This window comes from Maniola hyperantus, chromosome 2 (assembly GCF_902806685.2).
Source record: "Maniola hyperantus chromosome 2, iAphHyp1.2, whole genome shotgun sequence".
NCBI lineage: Eukaryota > Metazoa > Arthropoda > Insecta > Lepidoptera > Nymphalidae > Maniola > Maniola hyperantus.
The window spans coordinates 9,024,882-9,045,416 of NC_048537.1; the positions used below are offsets into that span (position 1 = coordinate 9,024,882).

The following is a 20,535-nucleotide window of genomic DNA, read 5'->3' on the forward strand; positions in this document are numbered from 1 at the left end:
AGGTCTACAGAGCCCAATTTAATCATCGCTCTTGGGACTTTAATTCCATTACAAACATAAATAAGAAAAATACTTTAAGGGCAATCACTAACCAATCATTTTACGCGTTTAATAATAACTGTAAAATACTTAATAAACTCATCGTCAACCGATAGACGTCCACTGCTGGACAAAAGCCTCTTGTAGGGACTTCCACATGCCGTGGTCTTGTACCCGCCTGGATCCAGCAGTTTCCTGTGACTCGTTTGACGTCGTCTGTCCACCAAGTAAAAGATGTGTGTGTGTAATTCTAGCGATACTAATTATTCCTGTTACTCATTTTAATTTAAAAAAACCGGCCAAGTGCGAGTCAGGCTCGCGCAATGAGGGTTCCGTACTACAGTCGTATTTTTTCGACATTTTGCACGATAATTCAAAAACTATGATGCATAAAAATAAATAAAAATCGGTTTTAGAATGTACAGGTGAAGACCTTTCATATGATACCCCACTTGATATAGTCACTCACTTCGAAAGTTGAAAATACTAATTATTAGTTCATGACCACAATTTAAATTTTTTTGTGGAGTAACCCTAAATTCACGGTTTTCAGATTTTTCCCCAAATGTCAGCAATAAGATCTACCTACCTGCGAAACTTCATGATTCTAGGTCAACGGGAAGTACCCTGTAGGTTTCTTGACAGACAAACAGACAGACAGACAGACAGACAGACAGACAGACAGACAGACAGACAGACAGACAGACAGACAGACAGACAGACAGACAGACAACAAAGTGATCCTCTAAGGGTTCCGTTTTTCCTTTTGAGGTACGGAACCCTAAAAAACCGGCCAAGTGCGAGTCAGACTCGCGCACCGAAGGTTCCATACTACAGTCGTATTTTTTCGACATTTTGCACGATAAATCAAAAACTACTATGCGTAAAAATAAACAAAAATCTGTTTTAGAATGCACATGCAAAGCCCGTTCATATGATACCCCACTTGGTACAATCTTTTCAAGAACACATTTAAATATTTTTATGACGTAAACTCACGATTTTCGGATTTTTCCCCTTACCTACGTGTGCTATAAATAAATAAATAATAAAATAAAATCATTTTATTTCAGGTTTGGGACCCATATAAAAACATGTTAAAATTAAAAATTAAAATGCGTATAAAAATATTTAGTTAAAATCATTTGAAAAAAATGAATAGTCATTTTGCGTTCGGGATCTGGTGTACCCTTAGCCAGTGTTTATAGAACACATTGTCAGGGGATACCTGAGCGACGACTTTGATCATTTTATTATTAGAATTACGGACGGTTTCCCAGAAACCCGCAATTCTATTTCGTATAACGGCGTAGTAGTCCGGGACTCCAGCGTCGGCAAACATGCCCGACGCGCTACAATACCTCGGCATTTTTAATAAAATGCGAAGGGCATCATTATATTGTACCCTGAGGATGTTAAAGGATCTTTTGGTGTAGTTGATCCATAATTGTGAAGTATAAAAACTCATACAATAAGCTTTAAACAACGTAACTTTAACATCCTCAGAGCACCGAGCAAATCGGCGAGCGAGCATGTTGCACCGTATTGCCAGTGACCTTCGCTCTCGTTCTATGTCAAAGTCGTCACTCAGGGACCCCGTCAACATATGTCCGAGATACCTGAACTGTTGCACAACCTGAACTGGTGTCCCATCTAATAAAACTGGTGGTATCCTCTCCGGACCTTTACCAGCTCTAAAAACCAACATTTCTGATTTGCGTACATTGTATTTTAATCCATGTCATTATAATTAACAAGATCAAATGCGCGACTCAGATCCAGGAAACACGCATAGACCGATGTTTCACGACTTTTATAGTAATTTACGGCATGCTTCAGAGACAGAATTGCCGAGTCTGTAGAGAGACCGGGGCGAAAACCAAACTGAGCATCACTAATGTGTACATTCTTCATCAGTTCAGGCTGCAACAACCGCTCAAGTACCTTACCAGCAATTGTCCCTAGTGAAATGGGCCTATAGTTAGCTATACTGGACATGTCACCCGTCTTGTTTTTTGGCACAGGAACCACTACCGTCTTTAGCATATCTGCAGGAAGATAGCCATGTTTAATGCACATATTAAATAGCGTTGAGAAGGCCTCATACAATTTGTTGCCAGCGTAGAGCATGTGCTCAACACTCAGACCATCATGACCTGGTGACTTACCACGTTTCATATCTTTAATCGTTCGGAATATAGCCGTTGGACTAAAGTGTACTCTTTCAGGCGATGGTGACAATGGCTGGGAGTCAAGCACATGCGCTACGTCTAATGGTTTCACTGAGAAATGTTTTGCAAACATATTGGCTATCTCCCTGCTATCCTGTACGTTACTGACACTTATTGGTCTACTTTCCTTTTTATTTAATGATTTAGTAGCTTTCCAAAACTGTGTAAAATTTTTGTCAGCTCTATGCGTCGCTAAAATGTCCATTTTTATAGCTCCCTCATTATTCTGGCACCATATATATAAGACCTTCCTACCTGCCGTATTTCATGATTCTAGTTCAACAAGAAGTACCCTGTAGGTTTCTTGACAGCCACGACAGACAGATAGACAAACAGACAGACAGACAACGAAGTGATCCTATAAGGGTTCCTCTTTTCCTTTTGAGGTACGGAACCCTAAAAAGAAAGAAGATATTTATGTGTTTTGGCCTTACAAGGCAATTGTATCTTTAAAATCGGTTCAGTAAACCCAGGAGTGTGATCCAGTCGGTTGCAATGTGTGAAAAATGAAAATGTCTTTTCTTTAATGAATGGAAGTATCTGCGCGTTGGTGGGCCACTCACATTATACAAGTTTTCTAACCAAAACCATTTCACTGTATCATTAAACATTAACTGTCCACCCAAAATTAAACAAGCGCGTGTTTATTTTAAACCTGACTGATTTCCCATATTAAAAACCGGCCAAGTACGAGTCAGGCTCGCGCACCAAGGGTTCCGTACTACAGTTGTAGTTTTTGCCAATTTGCACGATAAATCAAAAATTATTATGCATAAAAATAAATATAAATCTGTTTTAGAATGATCAGGCTGAAGCCCATTCATATGATACCCCACATGATATAGTTAGTTATCTTACTTCGAAAATTGAAAGCACTAATAATTATTATTAGCACATGAGCACAATTTAATTTTTTTGTGTGATGTGACTCTAAATTCACGGTTTTCAGATTTTTCCCCTTATGTCTGCTATAAGACCTCATCAAATCGAAATTTTAAAAAAAGCATTTAGTAACTTAGGTACTTACCAGTAACATTATCGATACGCAAAAGGTCCCAAAACCACTTGAAAATAATCAATCACTACCCATATAAATGCGAAAGCGTATTTATTGGTTGGTTTGTTGATTGTTGATTTTTCCTTCAATCATGTCGCAACGGAGCAACTGATTGACATTATTTTTTGCATGGTTATAGTTAAAGACCTGGAGAGTGACATATAGGCTACTTTTATCCCAGAAACTATAAGCTACATTTATTTAAAGAGTTTGCCTGGGATTTTTGAAAACCATTAATTCACGAAGTCGCGGGCATCAGCTAATACATTATGAACTGTATAACTTTGGAGGCAAGCATGGCGAATCAAATGTAATATATGTAGTAAATACCTAAATACTTAATCAGTGTTCGAACGCACATCACATGGGTTCCTTGATGAGGCAATGACTCGCGCGTTCAATTCGAACACACAATAATAAAACCAATGAACGAAATTAATTGTGTTTCTCGAGAGACGAACGGAAAATAAACTTTCATGAACATAGCTTATCTATTCTTACCTGAAGCGTAATTCGAAGAGTGGCGTAAACCACTATGAAAATAGAATTAAGAATGGGATTAAAAATTATGGTGCCGATTATCATGAGATTCTGACCACAAAGGAATCCCCAAACATAAAAAGGTTGCATATCGCTATGAATAATTAATACGATTTGGAGATCACAACCACATTTTAAGTCTTATTCACAACGACATAAAAATAAATATAGAATGGGCATGGTAAGGACCACTATAAAATGGTGATGGCTTACAGTCCCGGGCCTCGATATAAGATAATAAAATCCTATAATGGATGTGACGATACACGTCTGTGATGATATTCAAAAAACTACCTATTTTATGTAGAAAATAGAGTGGATTTTACATAAAACTAAGATTGGTTTTTAAGAAAATTTCATTATTTTATGCGATGCCATTAATTTATTTTATTATCACCAACTAGAGACGTGAACCTGTTACTACCTAGGCATTTATTATGAGGCTGTATCTACGATCTTAATAATTGTTAATTCACTTTTACAATTTAATAAGGAATTATTAAAAATTACAAAAAAGTTGCATTTTAAGTAGAACACTAAAGAAACAAAGGTAAAATCCACACTAATCTTACGTATGAAAGAAATTTTATCCCCTGTGGAGATTTCTGTCGGCCTCTGCCGCTCTGTTGCTTATATGGACGTTGTGCACGTGTGAGTGCCGGCAGTGTGTGCGTGGCTATCTACAGCCTCGTGATGGGTGAACCCTTTACGCGGGGAAACCGTTTTTTATTTGCACTCGGACAGCGGCATCAGGTAGAAAGGATGATCGTTAATTTTTAAAGGACACACTGAACTTTGTTTATACGTGCGGTCATTATGAATTGCACAAAAATAATTTTTATGGAACAAGAATATTTTTTGTTTAACACACGCCAGGTTTACAGTCAAAATATAATATTTATTATTTATGGTCAATCGTATTGGATTGGAATGGATTACAATCCATCGCTGCGTTTTATACTTAGCAAGGGTAGGTTTCCTACTATTTTCCGAAAATTGTAGGATAGTATTTATCGACAAATAACTAAGTCATCGAGAGATCGCTATTCACTACCTCTATCATAAATGCTTGTTTGTTAGTTTGTCCGTCAATCACGCCGCAACGGAGCAAAGCATCGACGTGACTTTTTGCAGGAATATACCTGGAGAGTGCCAAAAGCTCCTATTTATGCCGGAAAATCAAAGAGTTCCATTGGGATTTTTAAAAACCTAAACCCACGCGGACAAAATCGCTGGCATCAGCTAGTTACAGATAAATTGATTTTATTAATTTCAGCTAATTTATCTTTATTTACATTAAAAGTAACTGGGTACGTAATAATATCTATAGGTTAAGAGTGTCGTCATAAGAGATGATGTCACTGGCTAACGTTGTGCGGTTGGAACAGGAAGATGCGAGCTCGTTGATGTCTTTTGTTTACGCTGTGTGAAGCGCGCAACTTTCTCGTAAATCTTTTGAGTTTTATTATTAACAGTAATTATAACAATATTATATTGACATGTGGATGGTCATTTTTTCATTATATGCTTTTTTTAATGTTTTCTGTTTTATTGATATAATAAGAGATAAATATTTTAGTTTCATAAAATTTCAAAGTTGACCATCCCTACATCCCGACATCAATACCTACTTTAAAAAAATCCTCTTCACAAATATAAAACCTCATCGATAATGACACGAAACTTAAAAAAGCCAAGAAAATTGAAGTCGAAAACAAAAAATGCGTAATGCATAACAGTTAAGTCTTCCAAAAAAGAAGTTTACCGACCTAATAATTACATTAAATAATGATCTGAGCCTGATGGTAAGTTCATCTCGAGGGCCCGCCGACGCCGCGCACTGCAACCAGTGCGTGGCAATAAAACAAGACTGCGCTGGGTAGGGGGAAGGGGTTTCTTTACCGTGGTCTACGGGAAAGGCGGAAGCGATTTGAATATCTTTAATATCGTTAAGGCACTTTTGAAAATACACAAAGAATTTGAATTGTAGTAGCTAGGACCTTTTTTCCCCGCATTCCGCATAAGGGCATTCACTGGCATTTTTTTTTAACCGCCTTCAGCATACCCACTAAAAAACCCAACGGTACCGTCCGCGTCAATTATAAGACTAGGACCTACTCTTAAATAAGTTCAATATACATACATATTATACCTATTTACTGATGTTACATAAAACGTATGAGTAAACTGTAAACCGAACAGGTTAAAAAATAAGTTGCTATTTAACGCTCGAAATTGAAAAATCGATTTGTCTATCTATCTGTAATCTGTTGATAAGTTGACTCCTCACACGCCATTTTAGCTTTGTGTCAAATTTCATGTCAAAAGTACGATTTCAGTCCTGATTTGAAAGGTAAACCGTACTTTTGACATGACAGTTGACCCGTAGAGGCAAAATGGCGCGTGAGGAGTCATTTTGTACGGACTATACACTTTTTTGACAAATAAATATTACTATAGCGCCAATTTCGTTAACTTGAAATTTAAAGTCAATATTGATATACAAATTACTAATGAATGATTGAATGAATGAATGAATGAAAAAAATTATATGAAATAAATGATTTCGATGTGTTATGTATAGGAAGCGTGTACCTACTTTACGAAATGTGCGTATTGCATACCACACAATATAACATAAACGCTTGGCTCCCTTAGTTAACGTCGCAGATCAACAAAAAGTCATCATTAAAGTCTCAGAGGCGCGGCGGGTGAGGCAGCTCAGCTCTCGCTCCATCCTAAACGATTCAGTCGACTTTTTATCACTTGCCTACCAATCCATATCCAGCTTATAACATTTTTAGCCAGAGCTTTTTATTTTATATACCCTTATCATTAATACCTGCTCCGTATAATGCAGTCACCTGAATGCCAATTATTATTATGACTTTACCTCATAATGATGTATTCTATCAAAATCAGAAAGTCAGACGAGTACCTACCTACCTACTGTTTATCAAAAAGTTGTCCAATGTCCGGAACTAATAAATGTTTGTTTGCAAAAAGGTAAGTATATAAAATAAGAAACTCACACATTGCCTAGGGTATTCGCGATGTGCCGGCAATTTGGTTTTGGACTATACCATACCTATAGGTACTTCAATACTTAATATTATAAAGAGAAAACATTAGTTTGCTTGTAATCGATAAACTCTGAAACTTTAACCTTTTTACAAAAAAAATTAACCATTAAAGAGATACTTTACCCAGAAGTAACTTATGCTAAAATATCATGAATATAATAGGAAGGTACATCAAACTTCACCGACGAAACAGTTCTGTATATATAAAAACGAAAAGCTGACTGACTGACTGCTGATCTATCAACGCACAGCTCAAACTACTGGACGGATCGGGCTGAAATTTGGCATGTAGATAGCTATTATGACATAGGCATCCGCTAAGAAAGCATTTTTGAAAATTCAACCCCTAAGGGGGTAAAATAGGAGTATGAAATTTGTGTAGTCCACGCGGACGGAGACGCGGACATAAGCTAGTATTTATATACTTACCTAACGTATGAAAATACGTTAGGTAAGTATATAAATACTAGCTGTTGCTAGATGACGATAAATATAAAAACATAAAAACGAAAAATATGTCTGTCAACCTCAAAAAACAACCTGTTCATGACTTTGAGGTTCAAATGTCTGTTAGCGTGTGTGTAATAATTAATGCCCCGAGTAAATGTTTGGCACGTGATCGTAAATGGAAATGTCTTTGTACCATTCCAATTTTAGAGAACAATAAGTTAAATCTATCAGAAAAAGTGTTGTAGGTACTACATACCTACTGATACTGGCTTTTCGCAAGGTTTCGCTCGCTTTTTATTTTATTTATTTTATTTATTAATTTATTAAAGAAGAATATTTGCAGGTTACAACAAGTTTGGTGCATTCATAAACTTTAAATAAGTTTTTCCGTACACCAGTGCCGTCGACAGTCGATAGGTACCTACACGTAACATTAATTTATTGTTATACTTAATACTTAACAGCTAACTAACAATTACTTAATATAAACTAACAACATTAAGCTAGATGTGGGTTATTTTAAACTTAATATACATAATAGGTAAAAAACACACCGGTTTAGGGTTCCGTATCTCAAAAGGAAAAACGGAACCCTTATAGGATCACTTTGTTGTCTGTCTGTCTGTCCGTCTGTCTGTCAAGAAACCTACAGGGTACTTCCCGTTGACCTAGAATCATGAAATTTGGCAGGTAGGTAGATATTATAGCTGACATTTGGGAAAAAATCTGAAAACCGTGAATTTAGGGTTAGATCACACAAAAAAAATTAAATTGAGGTCATGAACTAATAATTAGCATTTTCAACTTTCAAAGTGAGTGACTATATCAAGTGGGGTATCATATGAAAGGTCTTCACCTGTACATTCTAAAACAGATTTTTATGCATCATAGTTTTTGAATTATCGTGCAAAATGTCGAAAAAATACGACTGTAGTACGGAACCCTCATTGCGCGAGCCTGACTCGCACTTGGCCGGTTTTTTAAGTAACATCAGATTCTATTCTAATAGTTCCGAGATTTCTTTAAAAACAAGTAAATATTCTTATTATGACTTTTGTCTTTGTTTTTGGTTTTACTATTCAAACAAAAGTTAATTATAACACTTTTTTTAAACATAATATTTCGTACCTACTGATTAATTATAATATTTTTTCCGAAAAATACTTCAAGTTCAAAACAAGGTCAGTTTATTAGATGCAAATGTTTTGTTAATATTATGTAACTTAAACGTGTTTTGGTGTAAGCAGAATATTTCTTACCGAGAACGGTGAAAATTATTATGTATTTACATGCCGTAGACGTAAGTGATATTAACCTCAAATTATGAATGACAAGCACGTGGCATCTTTAGCACGGATTACGTTGTATGCGCTATGCTTATATCACTGTCTTAAGAATACACATTATAAAATAGGTACGAGAGGTTTTATAATATACCAGCTTATGCCCGCAACTTCGTCCACGTGGACTACACAAATTTCAAACCCTTATTTTACCTCATTAGGGATTGAGTTTCCAAAAATACTTTCTTAGCTGATGTCTACGTCATAATAACTACCTTACTTTCATGAGAAATTTTAGCCCGATCTGTCCAGTAGATTAAGCAGTGCGTTGATAGATCAGTCAGTCAGTCAGTCTGCTTTTCCTTTTATATATTTAGAATTGTTGATTGTTTTAAAGTAATTTGACACCTAATAACGGTAGTGTGAATTCATATCTATTATCTACACGAATTGATATCCGTTACAAATATTATAATGGAATTCACATTATGGTTATCTTAATATGACGTAATAAATAATTTAATAAACAGTTAACTGTGTCAATGAAATTTCCTTCGTTGTCATTATCGGTGCGGTGATATCAATAATAACAGTCATTAATAGAGTTATTATGTCTAATAGAATGGATGGCACACTCAGGCTAAATCTGGTGAATACAATCTCTAAACTAAACTAAATTGTCAGGTCTGAATTTATTGCTGTCCTTTTTTTCACAGGGATTCGACTCGGAAACTAGACCTGCTGTTTTAGTTTAATTTAGAAATTACAACAGATTAGCCATATTAAGTATTTATTCACTTATTACCTTATTGTGATAAAAACTGGTCAAGTACATGCCGGGCCACGTGCTATGTAGAGTTCCGTATCGCCCATCAAAATATACTACATTGATGTTGGAAGGCCACCCCCATCTACTATAGGTGTTTACACAAATAATAACTTCATCTGAGTAATTTGCAATGTTTAAAATACGACTCTAAGTAGGTAGGTACGTTTTATAAGTTGGTCGACTATGTTAACTTGTAAAGCCTATGATAGATTTGCTTTTAACTTAGTTAAATACGTATATTACATAAGTAATTAACATATTATCTACTACACGAACACGGAGGGAATGCAGTTCGCGACCGTTAAAAATGACATAGCCAAGGAAAAAACCGGCCAAGTGCGAGTCAGGCTCGCGCAATGAGGGTTCCGTACTACAGTCGTATTTTTTCGACAATTTTTCACGATAATTCAAAAACTATGATGCATAAAAATAAATAAAAATCTGTTTTAGAATGTACAGGTGAAGACCTTTCATATGATACCCCACTTGATATAGTCACTCCCTTCGAAAGTTGAAAATACTAATTATTAGTTCATGACCACAATTTAATTTATTTTTTTTGTGTGATCTAACCCTAAATTCACGGTTTTCAGATTTTTCCCCAAATGTCAGCTATAATATCTACCTACCTTCCAAATTTCATGATTCTAGGTCAATGGGAAGTACCCTGTAGGTTTCTTGACAGACAGACCGACAGACAGACAGACAGACAACAAAGTGATCCTATAAGGGTTTCGTTTTTCCTTTTGAGGTACCGAACCCTAAAAAAGAGGTACAGTTGACAAAAAAGAATATTTTTATTTATTACTTACGACATTAAATATTTGTATGTAGATGGATGTCTAGTGAATAATAATAAATAAAGAATTACTCTTCAATTAAATAAATATATTTTTCTTGGACAAAAGATGTTTGAATTTCTCAATATAAAACGGCAATATCATATTTATTTTAACCCTAATATTATTTTCGCTTTAATTGGCAAACACCCATGATTGGTGTAGGAGGAAATAGGACTCTAAAACATCAATAAATAGCGTGTGGTGACTGGTGGCAGTTATTTAGTGATACACAAATTTCAAATCACCGGTCAAATGCGAGTCGGAGTCGCGCACGAAGGATTCCGTACCATTATCTTTAAAAACGGCAAAAAAATATCACGTTTGTTGTATGGGAGCCCCCTTTAAATATTTGTTTTGTTTTAATTTAATTATTTATTTTTAAAGAGAATAAGTATATTACGAAATATTCTGTAAATATTTCAAGCGTTTGTTGCCGTTATCAATATCGAGCAAAAACAAGCAAAACAAATCACGTTTGTTGTATCGGAGCCCTCTTAAATATCTATTTTATTCTGTTTTTAGTATTTATTGTTATAATGGCAACAGAAATACATCATCTGTGAAATATTCAACTATCTAACTATCACGGTTCATGATATACTGTCTGGAGACAGACGGACAGACGGACGGACAGCGGAGTCTTAGTACCTAATAGGGTCCCGTTTTACCCTTTGGGTACGAAACCCTAAAAAACGACCGTTTCCAACTGAGTAGATATTAAATTTCATTTTGTTGTTTATAAATTGCTTAGGAGCTATAAAAGTTTTAAAATAAATTAAGAGTTTTTCCTTGTATTCACGTCGATTCTCAAATATCTTTGCTGAATTAAGCATATTATTAATTTTGATCAATATAAAAACACGAGCCATAAAATATCTCTTATATGTAGTATTATTATTTAATACATGAATATAATATTAAGTCGGGCATTATATTCAGACCTATTAACTTAATTCAAGGTAGGTATGTTATCCAGTTTAGTTTGAAATCTATCTTTTCTATATTTATATAAAAGCGAAATGCATACCTAGGTACCTACCGAGTTTCAAAAAACAAGTAATTATTTATTTTTTAAACCTGATTGCGGTTTGCACAGTAAAGCATATAAAATACATTTTGATTTTTTTAAAGAATTTTATGTACCTGCCCAGTGGGGGTTGAATTTCTAAAAATTCTGAAACACTTCATCTGTGACCGAAAACCCAAATACCAATTTTCATGCAAATAACTTGAAAAATGACGGACTTTTATACAAACTTTCATCCCCTATTTAACCCGCTTGGGGGTGGAATTTCAGAAAATCTTTTCTTAGTCGACTCTACAAAGAACACACCCTCAAAATTAGATGTCTCTAGGACCAAGGGTTTAGGTTGTATTTAGTCAGTCAGGCAGACCTTTGAGTTTTATGTATAAAGAAGATATCAATTACTGTGATTGGTTGAGCCCTTGAGCAGTTACGAGCCGAAATAGGAACGGATATACATACATGTGTAATTACATAAACATGGTCAAACACATAACCCACCTTTTGGACTTCACCGAAGTCAGTTAGAAATTTCCATACAAAATTCACACACATTTGAGAACATCGAGAAATTTCAGGCATGCAGGTTTCCTCACGATGTTTTCCGTCACCGTTAAAATAAGTGATATTTTATTGCTTTGAACGCAAATAACTCAGTAAAGTTACAGGTGCGTGTCCGGGATCAAACCCCCGACCTCCCGAATAGAAGACTGGCGTCTTCACCACTAGGTTACGATCGCTCGTTTACCATTTCTATAAGTACTAATTTATTTAGTTAAATGATCAATCAAATAAGCACCATACCTGATAAAGATTATAAAGTAAGTACCTACCTCGGTAATTATTACAAGTTTAATATAATATTATAGTTCATTGAGATGTAAATTATGTTCTACGTAGTAGGTATATTATCTACTATAACTCAGCGATACAGGCAAAGATGCAATGTCGGTTGAACATTGAACAAGGCAACACCAAAATGTAATCGGATGGTGGTCGGCGGTGGTCGGACTCTCGCGGGCCGCGGCAAGTTCAAGGTAAGCACGTCGCTCCACCCACACGCGCCGCTCCTAGCGCTCGACCGTTACACCGTGCACCGCGCGGACCTCCGACACGAATCGTTCTCCAAATACAAGCGACTACGTACCACTCACCTCCACAAACACTCATTTGTTTGTAGCTAATCAAACAATGAGGTGCCAACACAACAATCTCATTCGTGTAATTAACTTAACAACGACAGAAGTAACACTGTTTTCAAAGTAAGAAATAGGTTTTGTAGACCTGTTTAGCGTATAATTTGTGCAGCTCATCTCAAAGGGCTAAGCTCAGTTTTAGCTCACTTCACGAGGAAATTTTAAAAATAAGTATGTAGGTACCTAATAGTAATAGGTAATATTAGAAAGTCCTTCCTTCACTTATATTGGTTGGTGGTTGACTCATCAACGCTCAGCCTAAACCATTGGACTTCCTTTATAACGTAGATAAGGTATAAGGTCCGATTATCAAAATTCCCACGGAAAAGGGAATAAAAAGGATTTATATTTTCGTCGAGCGAAGCCGCGGGCGGTCGTAGCAATAAGTATCATAAAAGGATATATTATTACCTGGGTATTGTAATAACTTGTCCGAGTTCATCAGCTAACACGAGCACAGTCCCTTGCCCGGGCGCGCCCACCACCACCGACACTCCACCATCCACCAGCTGTCCAGCTCCGCTCACCAACTGTCCGTCCTCCATTTGCCCACTAATCATCTCTACCCGCTTCTGGTCCGGCGTCGTAGTATAAATGACCGTTTCTTTGTCATCTTCGTAAATGAGATCTATCGGAGTCTTTTCGTCTATCGACTCCATGCCCTGGTCGTAGACGTCGGGCTGCACGGGCACTTTGCTGTCGGGTGCGTAGGCGGAGAGCTCGTGCGGCGAGTGCCGGTAGGAGTGCGCCTCCGGAGGGTAGCCGTCGTCGGAGTCCATCTCCACCTTGTGCGGGTAGTAGTCGTGCGCGGGCACGGGCGTCATGGTGGCGAGCACGGCGTGCGCGCGCGTAGGCGAGCGCGGCGCGGAGGGCGGCGACGCGGCCGCTCTGGGGGTGCGCGCGCGCTCCTCGCACGCGGGCGGCGACGCGGACATAGCGCCGCGCGGCTCTCCCGCAGGCTCGTCGTAGGGCAGGCGGAGGCGCCGCTGCAGAGCGCCCCGCACTTCGCTCGAGTACCCCAACTCTGGTTGCTGAAATATACATCTCATAAGGTCTTTTCGCTTTCGACTCGTGATATAGATAGTACGTACTATAGCGTGCTGTGATGACGGGCTCGTTTATCTAATAGCTCAATTGAAAATAATTCGAAGAGTCAATGCCATGATAACAGTCGATAGATGAGATGAGACGATACCTATAAAAGAAAAGCTGCCTGACTGATCTATCAATGCACAGCTCAAACTACATGACGGATCGGGCTGAATTTTGGCATGCAGTACCCGTAGTACAAGATTTTACGTCTCACCAAACGAAACCAAATTCGAGAGTCGAAATATTTCCGCGTTACAGTAAAATGGACCTAAACAGCCTTGAATTGAAGTCAAATATTCAATGCCACTGATTTTAATTTCGCAATGTTTCCGCTTGGAGCGCTGGCTGTAGAAGTGTAGACAAACTTGAGCTTTAAGACAAGGCATTTATGATCCAGTTTACTGTAAGCTGAAGTATTTCGACTCTCGAATTTGGTTTGGTTTGGTGAGACGTAAAATCTTGTACTACGGGTACTGAAAGCTATTATGAGGTAGACGTCCGCTAAAACAGGATTTTTGAAAATTCAACCCCTAAGGGGGTAAAATTGGGGTTTGAAATTTGTGTAATCCACGCGGACGAAGTCGCGAGCATAAGCTAGTACCTACTCCATAAAATATTAACAAAAATTGTGTTGGTGATACCAAACGTATGAAGTAATTACCTATGCCCAAATGGTCAATTCATTGTTTTATATAATTCACTAGCTTCTGCTCGCGGCTTCGCCCGCATGGCCTACAGGAAACTTTTGGCATTTTTTTGGCAAAAACATAGGACTTTCTCATAACCTTTCAACCCTCATTTTACCCCTTTAGACCCGTAAGATTTTCGTAAAAAATCTTAGCTGACACCTACCTCTAAATAGAACCTACCTTCCAAACTTCAAGTTAAAGTACCTATTATTTAAAGCTGACGACTTAAAATGTGTTGATTTCACGTCTGTTACTTTAAAAACATAGGACTTTGATATGACCTTCCACCCCCATTCCACCCTTTTAGGGAAGGATTTTCTGAAAACCGTTTCTTAGCTGACACCTAAGTCTTATATAGAACCTACTTTCCACAAGTTAACTAACAATGATAAAACTTTGCCATACAAACTTTCATCCCCTATATTACCACCCTTATGGGCGAATTTTCCAAAAATCCTGAAACACGTATTTCTTCATTTGTGACCGAAAACCCAAATACCAATTTTCGTGCAAATAACTTGAAAAATGACGGACTTTCATACAAACTTCCATCCCCCATTTAACCCACTTAGGGGTGGAATTTCGAAAAATCCTTTCTTAGTGGATACCTACCCTTTACAAAGAATAGACCCTCCAAGTTTTATGTCTCTAGGACCAGCGGTTTAGGCTGTGCCTTGATATATATGTCAGTCAGTCAATCAGTCAGTCAGGACTTTGAATTTTATATATATAGATTGCTTACCAAAACTTGAATATGAAAATAGGTAGGTACCTACTTACTAAGTTACTGCCTAAGTAAATATTTGTATTCGTACCTAACGTTATTAGGATAACAACGAGTTCTGTAAATCTTCGGCATTATCGATAACAAAGCAATAGTATCAGCTGATTCGAGTCCAGTTAGAACAGAACAAGTATCAAGTGGCACCTGATTGGCGAGAAGTGCCCGAACTCGTTCAAGAACTGCACTGCCCTGGCGCTCACAATCCACCACCGAACGGTACAAACTGGATACTTGGAGATGACGCGCCTTTTCAACTTGACTCGAAATAATATAGGTAAGCAAACAAATATAATACATAATAATAATAATTTAATAACGCCTTTAAATCGTCCCCATTTCAAAAACCGTAAAACGTAATTTTTATAGAAATATAAAACAGCAATCAGTAAAAGTTCATGAAAATGATGTAAATTTCTGAAACTTTATGAATAAGTAACTTTTCTCCATTTCTAAACTTTTGAAATTGAATCTTTCATGCGTTAAGTTGCGGAGACAGCGAAGGTCGCGTGAAAGAGACAGACGATGTAAAAGCGTGTAAGAGTACCAATTTGACATCACAAGATAAAACAGGACAGATAGGTATAAGTGTCCAGATCATTCGTCTGGACCACTACCATCTTTGTGTTTGTTAAAAATACATACCTAAATAAGATTTTCTAATGTATATATATATAAAGAAAATAACGGATTCATTGATATTTGATAGTTATTAACAAAGGTTTAAGTACCTACCTAACTGATTCAACTAACTCAGTTGGCGTTTCACCGTGTAGGTAAGTACCTACCTATTAAAGACAATAACTTATTCATTTTTTGTTCGATATCATTCTTAAGAACTGCAGGAATGATCAGAAAATAATTTATCTAAAATCCAAAAAACAATAAAATGTGCTGTAACAAAAACCCTTCAGGGTAGGACGCCTATAAGTCTCATTGCCTCGATGAAGGAGGAAAAATAAAATGACAAAAAGGCTCCAGCGCGAGTTGGGACGTCGAAGTGTACGCTCGCACACATAGATATAATATGAAGCTCGCCGAACACATCGATACAAGAAATAAACGAACGCAATTCACTCACACACGACCATTTTAAAGTGTGCTGTCTGTGAATACGTTCGGATAAAGGCACGCACACTATTAATACTTTGTAATATCTCACTATCCTACCGCATTAAGTTTGAAAATAAATAAACCGTTGCCGCTGAACAAAGAAAACCATGCGAAACCTTTTATACCGAAATATTAATGAAGAAATAAATTTTAATCACTCGATTGCTGTCATATCTCTTATCTATGACATCACATCCGAAAAAAAAGATAAACGAGCACGTCATTGCACTGGAACTGGGGTCGGGGGCGGCAGCGGCAAGGCGCGGGCGTCCTGGCGCAGGCCGTCACGCACGAGCGTCAAACTAGTCTCGTGACGTCACGGCCCGCCCGGCGAAATTACAAAACCGGCCAGGCGGCTCTAGAGAGTGCGCCAAGAAGCGGCGCGGCGCAGTGACGAACGCGCAGTCGACCGACCCCGACGCGCCACTGGGATGTCACATACCGTGGGCGGCGTCACGACGCTGCAGGCGGCGCGGGCCGGTGCGCGGGCGCGGGTATACGAGCACGCGGCGAGCGGCGCTACGGAGCGCGGGCGCAGGTGCTCTGAGCGCAACAGCCTCCGCGCGCCGGCGCCGCCGCCCGCCGCGCCTCCCCGCTCGCCCGCGCCGCGCTCTCGCACGCACCAAAACGACGAATTTATCTTCCGTGCATGCTGGCCCTGCTACCCGAGGACGTTGCCCAGGGTGCCTCTGCGACCTCTTCTAAAAACATTATTTAAGTACCTACCTACTCAATCGAACGAACAAAATAATGATCCATAATATTTTTGTGGACCAGTAAGCCACTTGAAGTCACTGCCAGGGTTTATAAAGCGGTATTGATGATGAAACATAATTATGTGACCAAATTGTCACCATTATTTTCAAAATGTACTTTCAGTATCAGCAGGTATCAGTGACTTCGTGAAATCATTCCTTAGCCCAGAATTTATTATTTACTAGCTGATGCCAGCGACTTCGTCCGCGTGGAATTATGTTATTTTTAAATCCCGTGGGAACTCTTTGATTTTCCGGGATAAAAAGTACCCTATGTCACTCTCCAGGTCTTCAACTATACCCATGCAAAAAATCACGTCAATCCGTTGCACCGTTGCGACGTGATTGAAGGACAAGCCAATAAACCAATAAATAAACACACTTTCGCATTTATAATAAGGGTACTGATTAGTAAGTGTCAAGAGCATGCTCGTGATAATTTGAGAACACAGAATTCAAGCAGGTAGGTAGGTAAGGCCAGCCCCAGACACTTGAGGCACGCTTGAGGATACGAACACCTTGCAATGGCAATAGCCAATAACCGCTATGCAAGGACTTATTGACGCATGACAATCTACCTACTCAAAATTGAGGTAAGAATGCACCCCGCCCCATTCATTTAGGCCGAGAGCTGAGGGCCAATATTGAGAATAATATGCTTGATGAAAACTAACAGCCCTAACACCAAATTAGTGGCATGCGATGCAATCGACATACCTACTTACTACTTGATAGGCATGTTCTAAGTAGTTGTTTTCGTCAAAATCCAAAAATAAAAATTCAAATTCCACTATTTTCTTCTATGATAGGTTTCTCCTCTCAATGTGAGAAGGGTTCGGCCATAGTCCACCTCGCTGGTCATGTGGAGATTGGCAGACTTCACATGCCTTTTGAGAAGATTATCTAGAACTCTCAGGCATGCAGGTTTCCTCCCGATATTTTCCTTCTCCGTTAAAGCGAGTGATAAAGCAAGTTAGTGGTGTGGGCCCGGGATCGAACCACCGACCTCACGAGTAGGAGGCGGACGTCCTAGGCTACTAGGCACTAGGCTATCATAGCCCTAGAAAATTAGGTTCATAGATAGATTTTCACTGCTGGACATAGGTCTCTTGTAGGGACTTCCACAAGCTACGGTCTTGCGCCGCCTGAATCCAGCGGCTCCCTGCGACTCGTTTGATGTCATCCGTCCATCTAGTGGGGGTCTTCCAACGCTGCGCCTTTCGGTGCGAGGTCGCCATTGCAGCACCTTGACCCCAACGTCTATCGGTTTTGCGAACTACCTGTATATAGTTCGGAAAACATATGTGCCCTGCCCTTGGTCACTAAGGTTACACAAAATTAGGTTAGGTGACCCAAAATACACTGCTGAACAAGACTCGGTGCAGCTGGTAGCTCTAATTTGAAGGAGTTAGGAACATTTCTTAAAAGCTAATCCAACAAATAGGTACCTAGTGTCTACAATGTGTCGTGCCAACGACAAGGCCCTGAAAACTCAGCTGAATGTTGTGGATACACGACATTGTAACCACAACGCTGGTATTCTGTTCGGGGCCTGTTGGGCCCTTTAAAACATCATAATATTTTACAAACGGATCTAGAAATCGAAAAATGATGTTCCCACACCCACAGTATTTTTAAAAGACCTATTCAACGATACCCCACACTATGGAATAGACGAAAAAAAAAATTCAACCCCTTTTTGCATGTAGGGAAGCTACCCTATAGTAGTGTTATTATCTCGCTGCAGAGTCGGTCAATCATTCGAGTGTTTCGCTCTCTTTCCCACTCACGAGCCCTATGACACGGCTCTTGTGCATTACTGCAGTCGATGAGTAGGTAATATCGATAGTTGTTTTTTTGTATCTTTATAAATGGATGATAGAAATAAAACGTTTATTTTTTTAGATTTTTTTATTACCAGACATTAAAAAAAAATTGATTGAAAAATTCAAATGACATTTTTTTTTTTTATTAACAGCAGACACTTCAATTTTATTTATTAGTATAGATTCGAAAGTGTGTTTGTTTGTTAGTTTATTGGTTTGTCCTTCAATCACGCCCCAACGGAGCAACGGATCGACGTGATTTTTGTATGGATAAAGTTAAAGACCTGTAGTCATACATGATACTTTTTATCCGACAAATAAAAGGGTTCCAACGGGATTTTTCAAAACCTAAATCCACGCGGCGCTAGTTAGGAACGAAGCAGTCGCCTGTAGCTAGGTAGGTAAGTATAATATCTTTAATTTTTTCTAAACGGCTAGGTACATATTTTGATAAATGTGATTGTGAGTTACCCAATATCAATGGGTCTAAGTAGATCGGACTTAAAGGAAATACTTACCAACGTAGTACCTACCTAGCCAGTAGCCGGTATAAAAATTGTTTTAGCTATTGTTTACCTGCCTACCTACCTACATTTTTTACGGTTTGCCATGGGTCTTTCCTATCATAACTAACGATCAGGTATATGGTGTCATTTGTGTATTGTAGGTATTCAGTGGTGAGGTTTAGTAATAGGGTACCGTTCCCGAAGGGTGCCAACGGGACCCTAAAAAGTTAGGAGTTGGAGGCCCCCGTTCAAATCACTTGTAGAAATTGAGAAAAAATTCGCGCTCGTATTTTGTTTAACTCATTACTTTGTAGGCTTTATATTCGTTTTAGTAAATAAAATACAAAACTTATTAACTACTAGCCGTTGCCCGCGTCTTCGTCCGCGTAGATTTTAGGTTATTAAAAATCCCATGGGCACTCTTTGATTTTCCGGAATAACTTTCTCACTCCGGAGATAAGTTATCCGGAGTAGACTATCTCACTCTCTAGGTCTTTACCTATATCTATGCAAAAATCACGTCAATCTGTTGCACCCCTCGCGCCTCTTTACCCGCCCTCTCCACTCTCCGTAGGAGAACTAGAGTAACCGACATAGCTCAACGGGTTGTGAAGCTGAAGTGGCAATAATGGGCAGGGCACATAGTTCCTAAAACCGATAGACGTTGAGGTCTCAAGGTGCTGGAATGGCGTCCTCGCACCAGAAGACGCAGTGTTGGAAGACCCCCCAGTAGACGGACGGACGACATCAGACGAGTCGCAGGGAGCCGCTGCATTCAGGCGGCGCAAGAGCGTGGCGTGTGGAAGTCCCTACAAGATACCTATGTCCATCAGTGGACGTCTATCGGTTGATGATGATGATATTTAAATATGGTACACTAGATGATGTCCGCGGCTTCACCCGCGTGAATTGAGGTTATTTAAAATCCCGTCGGAACTCGTTGATTTTCCGGGATAAAAAGTAGCCCTTCCCCCCGGATTGCAAGATATCCCTGTACCAAATCTTGTCAAAATCGGGTTGAACGGATGTGCCGTGAAAAGCTAGCAGACATACTTTCGCATTTATATTAGTATGGATATGGATTAAAAGTTTACACTAAAACTACTCATCCCACACATTTTGTTTCTAAGAAAATAAGTATCCTCTGGCCACCTCTGGCAGACTGGGATCTTGTTGGTCCATTATGAATCGTATGAATC

General features: G+C 38.7%; 1 protein-coding gene across 3 annotated transcripts in view; it reads right to left on the bottom strand.

Annotated features, from left to right (window-relative positions):
- Positions 1-16,782, bottom strand: part of grh (grainy head) — a 161,999-nt gene extending 145,217 nt beyond the window's left edge. For all 3 annotated transcript variants that reach the window (XM_034982983.2, XM_034982979.2, XM_034982972.2), the window contains exons 1-2: positions 16,692-16,782; positions 12,986-13,605 (exon numbers count right to left, since the gene is read on the bottom strand). In XM_034982983.2, coding sequence (XP_034838874.2) covers positions 12,986-13,509 — 524 coding nt within the window. In that variant the 5' untranslated portion in view covers positions 13,510-13,605; positions 16,692-16,782. The remainder of the gene's footprint in view (positions 1-12,985; positions 13,606-16,691) is intronic.
- Positions 16,783-20,535: the final 3,753 nt, after the last annotated feature.